This window comes from Besnoitia besnoiti, chromosome XI, assembly GCF_002563875.1.
Source record: "Besnoitia besnoiti strain Bb-Ger1 chromosome XI, whole genome shotgun sequence".
In the NCBI taxonomy this organism is placed as follows: domain Eukaryota; phylum Apicomplexa; class Conoidasida; order Eucoccidiorida; family Sarcocystidae; genus Besnoitia; species Besnoitia besnoiti.
The window spans coordinates 467,565-479,417 of record NC_042366.1 but is presented as its reverse complement, the minus strand read 5'-3'; the positions used below and the strand labels follow the sequence as shown (position 1 = coordinate 479,417).

Below are 11,853 nucleotides of genomic sequence, written 5' to 3'. Positions count from 1 at the left end.
GGGTTATCTGTGTCAATTTACTGCACGGGGACTTCCTGTACAGGCTGTCGCTGCATGCAGTGTTGCAGCCGAACAAAAGGTCCTCACCAGCAAACAATTCCCGACGATCCATTCGTACACCATCGTTTCATTGTCCTATTCGGTGACCAAGTCTGCAAAGACGACATTCACGTTTTCGTCGCTGCCCTACTTCTATTTACGTGCTTTGAATCGGGGCCTCCCCGGCGATCTGCTTCGGGTGTCCGCAAGGCCTTTCGTCTAGCTGTCGCCGACAAGCGTCCCTTTTTCGCGTTATGTCCTGGAGGAGTTCAATCTCTTAGCAGCTCTGCTCGTTTCCCGTCGGCTTCTCTTGCTGCGTCTGCGCTTGTCTCCGCATACGTCTGTCGCTCTTCACCCTACTAATATCTCCGGATTTCGTTTCTGACGGCGCCGGAGCCCGACGACCAGGACTGGCCTGCGGCTGAGGGCAGACGCCCTACGCTCAAGCTCACTGCGCCAACTGAGAAGCACGACGTTATTCGTCGACAAAATGGAGACGACACCTGCGGAGGACGCGGAAGCGACTCAGGCTGTCCTGTGCGCACCGAACGCGGCGCCTTTTCTTGAGTCGCCGCGTTCTGTTCCTGCAGACTCGCGGACAAGTGCGCCCGCAGCAGCCGCCATCTCGTCGTCAAAGAGAAGATCTATCAGCCCCGACGACTACACTGCTGCTTCTTCACCTGGCTCTCTGTCTTCATCTCCTTGCACTTCTTCCTGCTCTTCTTCCTCATATCCCTCGCCTTCCCCGCCGGCCGCTGCTTCCTCTCCACCCTCTCCTTCATCTGCTCGCACTTCTTCGAACACCGGCTCCGTCGCGGTCGCTCTGCCGCACCCGCCACAGCTCCCTTTGCTGAAAGCTGCTGCGGTTCGCCGGCATCTCTTGAAGGCGAGGAAGGCGAAGCTGCGGCACGCTCACCTCGCGAAAAAAATTGCGAGACGCTTCCCCGACATCAACAAAGTCTGGGGCGACCTGAGCATCGACCTGGACGACGACGGCACCAGATGCGATATCTGCGGAAACTACGACTCTCTTCCGGTGCGGCGCAGACTGGCTCAGCGGGCTCGTATCTAATTCCTCCTCGCGGCACCCGGCGCCATTTTTATTCTTTGAAAAGTATCGTGGCCTTTTGCTCTCCACATCCGATTCGCCTGTGAAGGCGGCCGCCTCTCGGGTCGTGATTCCGAGGGAGTCTGCTCTCCTTCATGTAGTTTCTTTTCTTTGGTTTCTGCAGTCCCCTCGACAGAGAACTGGGTTTTTTGTTTGTATCCGCTGCCGCGTGGCTGTCGTTTCTCTCATCTCCTATTCCACTGCTCTCCTTCCTCGCGTGCTTGCTAGGCAGAGGCGCGACGGGAGCCCCCTCCCCGCCCTCTGATGAAAACGAATTCTGTGAAGCTTGTGGCTGCTTCTGCACAGGAGAAAGGAAACAACGGCCTACCCTTGACCGCTCGCCTTCAGCTTTTTCGATCTCTCCATGTGTTTTTCTGTCAGGGGCACGATGAAATTCTTTTCTGCGACGGCTGCGACGTCGCCGTTCACCAGACCTGCTACTGCGTCGCCTCCGTCCCCGACGCTGACTGGTACTGCCAGTACTGCGAAAACAAAAACCGAGCGAAGGAAAACGTCAACAAGCTCCGCCGACTCGCGGGAAAGACCGCGGCAAAGACTTCAGACAAACTCAAAGTCGAACGTGAGAAGAAACGGGAAAAAACGCGTGCAGGCACCGGACCTGCGTAGTCTCGGGTCCCGCAGAGGGAGAATAACAGCAGCAAGCGTTTCGTAATCAACTCTCATCCATAAGGACATGCGCAGTCACACATGCACCTATCCACATCTGCACCGTTACTACGCGTGTAATATATATATATATATGTATGCATTTATTCATATATATGTATTCGTATGTATGTATGTGTGCATGTATGTCTATATGTATGTATGTTTGTGTAGGTAAGTAGGTATCTATCTCTCTATGTATACGAGGGCCATATTCGTAGATGGTTCAAAGCTTAAGAGAGTTTCCCTAACGCGCTGGGGATGTGCTTATTGTTCTTTTCAGGGGCGCTCCGAGCGGAGATCGACCGTCTCGAAAAAGAGAAGCAGCCGATCTGCGTGCTACCGAAGCGGTGCCCGCTGTGTCCACGGAGTTTCGGCGCTCACGTCCGCTGCGGGGAAGGTGAGATCAGAGGATTTGAAAAAACGAGCGCGGGTCTGCTAGCGAAGCTGCTCCTTATCCTCCTTCCAGTAGACCTTCCACTCGCCAGTGTTGTTTTGTTCTCTCTGGTCTTTGCGTAGACGCTTTGCATGTTTTTCTCGGCTCGCCGCTGCGTGCTTGCCCCTCTTGCGAGGCAGCGATCTTCAGAAACAGTTCCGCGCGAATGGGCATAAACAGCGCTGACCACTACCTTCTTACATAGTTTTGGCCGTAGAGAGTTCTTTGTTCTCTTTCGACTTTTTCCTGTTTCAGGCTCCCAGGCGTGGATTCACGTTCACTGCGCGGTCTGGCTGCCAGAGGCTTGGATCACGCGGGTGGACGACTCGGGCGGGCTGCTGGACATGCCCGCCTGGCGCTTTGAGAAAACCTGCGACATCTGCGGCGTCGACGAAGGCGCCGTGATCAACTGCTTCGTGGAGAACTGCCCTGCCGTCTTTCATCCGATCTGTGCAGCCTTTGCGGGCTACGGCCTCAACCTCACAGGTAGCAGGCGCTGGACTTGGGGGGGAGGGGCGAGGGAGAGGGGGGGTGGAACGGGAAGGGAAGAAAGAAGAGTGCATGGTTTGGGCAAACTGGATCGTGGTGCTTCCCCCGGCCGGGGCAGACGCCAAAGCGGCTACGCGTCAATTTGCATTAAGAATGCCTGCATCTGTCCGTAACTGTATGCAGCGTGTTGGCGTGAATGATGTGACTGTGGGTCTTAAACACTAGGCGTGCAGGATTCGCCGTTGCGCGTCTGCACCTATATTTGACTGCGAGTGTTGCTTCTTCATGCGTTTGCAGGGCAGATTGACTTCCAGAGGAAGAACGACTCGAGCTACCACGCATTCTGTCTCAGACACCGCGGCTACACGTACCGAGAATCCGTGGACGCCGACGAGCCGATTGAGTACCTTTTTCGGCACCCCGATGCATCGCACCCCTTTTTTCGCGCGGCGAATCTCGTGCGCCGCAACCGAGACATCATCTTCGTGAGTCGATCGGGCAGGGCCTGACAGGAACAGACACAGACGCACGCAGGGAGATGCAGCTTTTGCCTGCGTATCTGGCCGAGAACGCCGTAGACTTTTAACCCACAATACTCAGCTTTTCGGAAAGTGGAAACTCAATTTTATAAGTGTTATCCAAAGAAACGAGTTTGGTTTCCCAAAAAATTGACAACGGGAACACACGATAACGCGACAGGGTGAAGAAAAGCAGCTTTGGTTCCTCATTCGTGACGTTCTCTCCCCGCCGGTTCCTTCTGTCTCGTGGTGTTTTGCCTCGTCTTCTCTTCTGCTCTGCATCTGCCCCCTGTATGCGCAGGGCTCTCTGGGTTGTGCGTCCGGTGTCCTAGCGCGTCCATTTTCACGTCTCAGTTCTGTTTGCCGTCTGCTTCGCAGTTCGCCAAGCAATGCCACCAGGAGAACTCGACGTGGGGCCTGCGAATGGGCGCGTATCTCATAAAGGTGAGAAACAGAAAAGACTCTGCGCGGTAGGCGTGAAGAAAGAACCTCGAACAGAAAATCAGGAACTGAAGCTTGAGCGGGAGCGAGCGGCGGGGGGGGGGGGGGGGGGGGGGGGGGGGGCTACGGGGGAGACGGGTAATGTTGAAGAGGGAGGAGACAGTCCGGAGAAATCAATGACGGGAGATCTCGTGTGCGTTTCCCTTTTTTGGCGGAGGCGGGCGGTCTCGTCATACGACGGAAGTTCCTTTCTTCGTTTAGAGGCAAGCAGACGCACTCCTTTGAAAACGATCTTTTGTGTATGACGACGAGTGAGCGAAGTGCGCTGCGCTGACGTCGTTCCCGACCGGATTAGGACAACAACCTCAGCGTTCCGTATGCCAGACGTTTTCCCTGTTGGTAACGTAAGAGGAAACGGGGGTACAGTCGCGGCTTCTCTGTCTCTTGGCTTTCGTTGCTTGCAGGAGCTAAATGAAAACCTTGTAGCCCTCCGGGCCTTGTGGCAGCGCATCTCAGCCTTGTGCACGCCTGCGGCTCCGCTATGCTCCTCCGCGGGGATGTCTGCGGAGACGACTAAAAACGCCCCGTCCTCCGTAACAGAAGGCGCTGCTGCAGATGGCAAGCATGCAGAGGATGGCGGTGTATGTACACCACGGGGCGCCGCTGCGTCGTCTGCTTCCGGGCATACGCCAACGTCACCGCCCGCGAAAAATGGGGAGGAAGAAGCGACAACGCCTCTAAAAGAGAACTGAGTAGGAGAGTTTGATTGCTCTCTTCCTCTACCGCACGCGAACAGCTATGCGGAGCGCGCAAGTCTCAGAATTTTTAATCTAATTTCGCCCCTCGCTCCCAGCTCGCGTTCAAGACTGCAGAAGCTGAGGTGTTGGCGAAGCCGTCCGGAGCGCCGACAAGTCTTCCTTTTGAAGACCATAAAATAAGTATATGCAAATGTCTACCTGTGCCTCTGGATCGACATTGTGAAACACAGTTTTCTGTGCAGCACACACGTATATAAAGATAGTGTGTCTCCCGTAGGATGTGAGCCGACACTGGAGCGGAGGGAGCGCTCTAGAAACGTCCTGTATACTCGGCTCCATGTGATCTGTGCGTGAGCGTGCGTGGTTTTCGGATTTACGGGCCTTCTTGCATGCGTGACTGCCAAACGCTTGTCCCTTCCGGCGGAACGCGATAAGCGTCGACCACCGTAGGAAAGCGCTCGGCCGTTCCTCATGAGCTAGCCCGCGCTAAACCGACAGGTGCTAATGAGCTTCGAACAATCTCGCACGATGCCGTCTAGCGGACGGCAAGGCCCGCGGTGCACTGCTCTCGACACACATGTTCACCGCGCTTGTCAGCGCGGTGGCCTGTGCTCTAGTGTATGTATGTATGTATGTATGTATGTATGTATGTATATATATATATATATATATATATATATATATATATATATATATATATATATATATATATACGCGGAGCCATATACTGCTGGGCATAAACCTAGGCATGCCTATATATTTATGCCTGCCTACGGCCTCAGCGAGGATTTTTCGAACCTGAGGGCCTTGATTTTTTACGATCACTTATGTTGATTCTCGGATCTGTCTTATAAAGCGGGTTTCTTCATGGGGCATTGTGATGTTCCTGAACTGAAGGTTGAGGTTTTCCTAAAGCTCGCCAGCGTTGCATGCAGCCGGCATGCGCCTGCGTGCTCAGTCCGTCAGGCTTGATCGCGTGAAAAGAGGAGAACAGCAAAAAGCATATAAGACTCCAGTTTCCGGAGTCCCATTTTCGGAGGGGTGACAAGAGAAATCCCGCAACAGAAAGACGCCCGAGACGTTCTCGAAAAGACTGAGAAAAGAAGACACACCTGGCGCCGCGAAAGAAGCGAAGCAAGGGCGGGTAGGTAGGCAGCACACGTATCTCCATGCGTAAACGAACCACGTATTTAGGCGTACACCCATGCAGAGGCACACATATAAACATATAAATATGGGAATGCGCGCCGCACGAATATAGAGGTACACCTATATCCACGTGTATGGCAGCTTGTATTCGCAGAAAGACATTTGGTTACTCCTTCAAGGCCGCTGATGAGCAGACGACTTTCGTTGCTCGGATCGGGGAGGCGGAACTCCGAAGGTTTTCATGGCAGCAAGGAAATTCACTTTTTCTTCTGCACTCGTCAGCTTAATTGGAATGCAGCTCTCGGTCTTGAACAGGTGAACCCCGACGACGCTGCGGAAACAGTTCGAACAATACATCGAGAAACAAACGCCACATGTTCGAAAGAACGGGCGTTTTTTCTTCAGCGGAGAGAGGAGCGGGAACGAAAGCAGGGGCTTCCAAGCAAAACACGGATGACTTGCATCATAGCAAAGCATTGCCCCTTGGCGGTAGGCGAAGTTATGCTGAACTGCGTACTCAAGAAAGCAGACGGAATATAGGTACGCTCAGAGTACTCGCCTCATTTCGAGGCTGTGGACACATTGCAGGCTCGCATGCAGACTCAACTGCGCTGCACGCCTGTGATACACTCCGCGTGGTAAACGGAGATGGGGACAAAGTTGAGATATCTAGCCCGCCGACGCGAATACAAATAGACTACAGATGCGCGTAGCTTGTCATCGCGCGGAACTGCTTACAACAGCACACATGCATATATGTAACTGGATATATTCTTATATTTGTATACACGTGCACAGCTATATGAAAATAAATATGGGCAGAAAAGGGTACAACCAATACTTGAACGCGCAGCACGGATAGCGGCCTGTGTATGTGAGCGGCAGACACGCCGAGGCGCTAACCCAAGACTCTGCAGATATTTCGCATATCGCTACGCAACCACACATAGTTATAGATATAGTATTTTTGCGGAGACGACCCAAATAGGTGCGCTAAACATAGAAAGATTCCTCGTGTAGCCGACACTTGACAGGATCTACCGCAAAGCTCTCGATAGAAGACCGCTCTAAAACCTTTCTTGTGTGTGTGTGTTTATCTGGAAAAATCCTACCTCGTCTCGGTAGTCAAATTCGCTTTGGTTTCCACCCGCTTCAGCTGCGTTGGTGTCGAGAGAAGGTTTTTTATTCCGCTGAACGTGATGATTCGCGCCTTTTCCTGAAGAAAAGAAATCACGGACGGCGAACCGCGCACGAAGTGAACCAGTTGTTCTGGCCTTCATGCTCAAAAAAAGAAGTAAGTGTGGACGCGCTGAAAAACTCCAGCTTCCTCAACAGAGATACATTCAAATATATCACATCCGGAGTTTCCAGCTCTTCGCCCGGTGGGTTGGTTTGGTCCGTCCTAACACGCGCGTAGAGTCTTCGGTCTACTTCTTTGAAGCTTGCGTAGACTGTTGTCCGCCTCCAAACTTTGTAGGCGACAGAAATTCCGTCTCCTGACCTCGCATTTGATGGTTATCTTCTGTTCGACAGTGTCGATGAACATTTTACACGCCAGATCCGATCCATCCTGAAGCGGCGAAAAAGTGCACAAGCCATATAGACATACATCTATAGGAGACTTCGCTCCGTAATAAGGGGCGGAATGACTATCTGCTGAATTCAAGTTCTGCACACGGCGACGCGTGAGTAGACACACCGATTTATTTATACAAATATGCAGTCCCAGGATTGCGTCAATACCTGTATGCGGGTTTTCATGTATGCAACAAAATACACTTGTAAATGTGTCAATGGCCCCCTGTACAACATTTGTACGTGTATATTCCTGATGTGTACGTATATATACTCTCATCAGCCTGGTATGCCACTGACACTTCCTCGCACACGCTCACACGTTTACCGATTCATTCATGAGGTACGCAAGGCGACAAAGCCTCGTGAAGACTCTGGGCCTGGGGGCCGTTCTTCGAGCTATACGTAAGTGAATATATAAGTAGCTATAAAGTTGCGCTAGTGCCTTTGGGAAACACTACAACGCGGCTCCCTCTTAGCAGCATGCTTTGCTTCGTGTCTGACTTGACTGCGTCAAGTTGACATCCAGTCGTCGTTACATAAGAAAAACAAAACACGTTTGAATCTGCGCAACAAATCACCGAAACACCTAGGCGCGCCTCAGTCGAAAGAAGTCGCTTGCGTTCTCACTTGAAGGACAACAGCCATCGTGACTCCTTGGGCGGCGCGCGACAGAAAATCCCTGACGGCGGCGTCGCTGCCCTGAGAGAGTTGAGAACGTATTCACGCTTCTAGCAGTTGAAGATCCATCACACAGTGGATATTCCCCGATCAAAATGCCTGGGTTTGCGAATTCCAACTTTTGGACCCAATACCTCACTCTATGCCTTGCGCAGATACAGTTTACGACCGGAATGTGACTAATAGCCACATGTGTATGTGTACGTGTCTGCACAAACGTTCCATTCATGGCCACTGCACGCATGTCTGGGCGGGAACAAACAAACTGATAGTAGGTCTTGTTTGGGAGGCAGGTTTGTGAAAGCCTTCCGTTGTTGCGTGCACGTGCCTTCACGAAGAAACCGAGAAAGGCGGGCGCACATGGTAGATGCGCGAAGAAAAAACACTCGCCGTCCACAGGCTTGCCACGCAAACGTGCATGTGCGGTCCTCATTGAGAATGTTAAGAACAGTATGTCCTTCTAGACTGACGCGTTCTGGAAATTTAACACCACACCGTAATCATGCGACCAACGGGAACAGAGGACGGAGAGACACGACGACGCCGCCGTCAACTGCCAGACTCCGTGTTAAATACGGCAGTTTCCGAGGCCTCCGTACATGCCTACAAGCCGGTTTATATATGCTTTATTGTGGTAAACGTGGTTGTGCCTACATCGTTTTTATTTCTGTGCAGAGTTCTGTGTATGCGCGGGGAGGGTATACACACACATGGAGTTGTGCGATTATGACGCCTCTTCATTTGTGTTTGGCACGACGAAAGTTTTCGTGTGGGATCCTTCCCCTTCGTGCTTTTTTCTGATCCAGCAAAAACACTTCTTTGTTCCTTCTAAGCTCGTCTTTACTCTCTGTTCAGCCTTCTAGGGGTGTCCTTTCCCGTCGATGCTCCTTCAGCGTTGGCCTGCGAATGTCCTGAGCGGACAGCACCTCTTACCGGTTCAAATTTCTCGACAGAACAGCAAGCATTCCCCATTTTAGAGAGATGTAAGGCAAGTAAAAATGTGCAAAGGCTCCAGACTCTGTCTCGTTCGTGTATAGTCCTGTAGCGAGTGCGCGCCGCCCTGTCGCCGCGACCGCCTGTCGTTTGTTGAAAAACAGGGTGCGACGAAAGAAAGCACGATATCTGGGTGGAGCCGGTTGAGGGGGAAAGACAGCTAGGCACGAAGCCGTCCTTCGAGAAATGGACGAATACCGTTTCTCAGTTTATTCTGTCGGTATGGTTTGCTTTGGAATAACTCGAACTGTCCTTCGCAAGCGCTTCCACAGGCTTCTCTCCAAAGGCGAAAGCTGGTAGAGTGTTCCCACGAGATCATAAGTCCAAGGCACTCGAACTTCGCCCTTCTTTGAGGGAGATTTGAAACGTTCAATGTGGCTGTCTCTCGGGTTCCCTCTGTTTCCAAAGCACGTTCGAAAGCACTCCTTTCTACGAAGTAGTCGCTGCCGGGTGTCACAGACCAGCCGCCACAGAGGGCACTGGGACTTTCCCACGTTTCTAGATGTGTGCACACGACTCTACTCATTGTCGCTTCCCTCAATCAGCTGGCTTACGTGATCCTACGCGACGAATGCTTTCTAGAAAAGACAGCTTTTCCCCGTCCCACAGTCCCGCAGGTTCCTATAAGAAATAAGATTCAGAACAGTGGTGCAGAGGCAGGCACGGCCCACCGAACTCTGGCATCGATATTAACGCACCCAGCCAGAGAAAAAAGATCTCCGTCGTGGAAGCCCCGGCTCTCATGCACAGAGGTATGTCTGTTGCAGTGTTCACTGACGGCAGTTGGAGAGGGGGACACTGAGTTTCCGACTTGCTGCGCTTACCTTCGGAATCAACCACCTATGGGCAGCCCACAGGTATCATTGATGCAGACTCACCTTTACCCACAAACAAAACTTCGAGCAAGGAATTTTCAGGCTGCACTAATCGATAGAATGCCACACATAATGATTTATGAGTGTATCGTTACTGTCCTACCCTAATTTACTCTGGGCAGCGGCACCGGTACGCCATCACTCTGGTGTCGGACACACGCCTTCGCACGCTGAGATCAACCTCTAAGGCAAGAATCCACACACCAGCGTCATGAGGCATGTAATAGGAAAGCAATGGGATCACCAGAGACAACGGGGAAGGGAGACACATCAACAACACAGACATAGGCTCCGCAACCGACGCGGTACTAAAACACATGCGGATCAAGCTGCCTGTGCTAAATGTAAGGTTTCTGTGGGTGCTTTGATCACGAGATCACCAGCGGGAAGCCATGTCTGCTAAAAAGTAGGCCCTTGATACGTGAGGCCTACAATTGGAGCACACTTTTATCGGGAACTGAAACGGTAAATGCGAATTCCAAGTCTTCGTTTGCTTTCCGTCAGCTGGAGGGTAGGAATTAACGCTTCCACGTGAGATGGCTACATCCGTTGACGTACCCGTTTTACTTCAGAGTCACTGTCCGTAAGCATCTCCGGCAAGAGTTGAGTCAACCAGATAGGCTGGCGATCCCATTTATCCAACAGATACGCACTTACTATGTACACAGGCTCAAACCGCGGAACCTTTGCTGTGCTTGTTCGACGTACCGCAGTCCGTCGTCCTTCGCGGTGAGGCTTGGACTCAACGGAGAGCTTTAGCGATTTCATTTTATGAGCTTGCCGGAGCATATAATACCCAGAGGGCGTCCTGACACGAAAGCATCCTCAGGGAGGATGCACAGAGACGAGTCCTTCCGGCAAATCGGAAATTTGAGTCGCAACAGCGGATCAGCGCCCGGACGCCTCTTCGGGTGACTGTATCTATTCCTCATTCGTCGAACAAGAGGTTACGAACTGCGCTTTTCATGGGGACCATGACCTTTGATTCTTACATCCAGCGCCATGTCCACATCGGCTGCTTGCACAGACCTACCGTGTTTACCTTGGAATTTGCGGACTGCCCACCAGCGCGCGCCTTCACTACAGCCGCCGCAACCCTGCGGTTCAGATGCTGTTCACGGTTTTTGCGCGTGATGAGGACCGCCGCTGGTCGAAACGGTGTTCTGCGTGAGTTAGTCCACTATGCCGTGAAAGATACTGCGGGAATGAGTTCCTTGCAAGTACCGTGACAATGGTGTTTCACTTTTCTCCTCGAGAAATCCCTTGTGTTCTCTGGACGCCGCATGCTGTCTGTTCACCGCAGGCCATGGCGTGGCTACAGAACTCCTTCCATTGTGTCTTAGACTGCGCAGGGCTTTTATGGCAAAGAGGGCGTGCTAAAGATCAGAGCAAAAGAACTGAGTAATGGTACGAGAGAATAGATCCCGTTGGTTCTTGGGAAACGACTTCTGATCCACCAATATATATATATATATATATATATATATATATATATATATATATATATATATATATATATATATATATATATATGGGGTGTCGCAAGAAGGTAGTTGACGGTGAACCAACAGCTGGAGAATGTGTTCATGCAGTTTCTTTCTGTACTCGTTACACACGCGGGATTCGGAGTTGGTGACGCTGAAAACAGGAACAACTGCGTCGATCCCGAAAAGAAAAGCTACTCACTCGCGCCCTCAGGATATACACCAAAGTGATACAGAAGATGCACGCTCCCTACATATTTCACAGCCTACATCTGACACAAAGGCGACTGCAACGCAGTCTGCGGGTGCGTATACACATTCAAATACGTATATATATGAGAATGCGTACACGTGATAAATGTAGATGCACATTTTGCAGTTCAGTGCCAGGCAACCGCGGGTAGCTTGTGGAAAGCTACCACTTTTACGGCGAGAAGCAGGCAGACGAACAGAACACGTGCCAGGCGCTGCAGTTATCCTAGTACAGCTTATCTGAATACGTAGGACTTCTCAAGCTAGGAAAACACAGATCTATGCATACGCGCGTAGTGACAAGCCAAGCGGGGTAGGGTGGGTCCGCACATGCAGAGACGTGTACGCACAACTGCCAAGCTGGAGGCGCGCTGTCCAATTTCCCAGTT

At 51.8% G+C, this 11,853-nt stretch overlaps 2 protein-coding genes across 2 annotated transcripts; one reads left to right on the top strand and one right to left on the bottom strand.

The window, feature by feature from the left end:
- Positions 1-529: 529 nt before the first annotated feature.
- BESB_019520 (PHD-finger domain-containing protein) lies at positions 530-4,449 on the top strand (the record flags this gene model as incomplete). Its single annotated transcript, XM_029360661.1, has 7 exons — positions 530-1,075; positions 1,529-1,727; positions 2,097-2,213; positions 2,505-2,735; positions 3,036-3,223; positions 3,635-3,700; positions 4,162-4,449. 7 exons carry the CDS (start codon positions 530-532, stop codon positions 4,447-4,449), a joined length of 1,635 nt encoding a protein of 544 aa, XP_029216020.1.
- A 1,329-nt stretch (positions 4,450-5,778) lies between these two features.
- On the bottom strand, positions 5,779-8,832 carry BESB_019510 (uncharacterized protein; the record flags this gene model as incomplete). The annotated part of the gene is made up of 5 exons (XM_029360660.1): positions 5,779-5,935; positions 6,717-6,820; positions 7,106-7,174; positions 7,810-7,881; positions 8,794-8,832. The coding sequence occupies 5 exons, from the start codon at positions 8,830-8,832 to the stop codon at positions 5,779-5,781; spliced, it is 441 nt and encodes a 146-aa protein (XP_029216019.1).
- Positions 8,833-11,853: the final 3,021 nt, after the last annotated feature.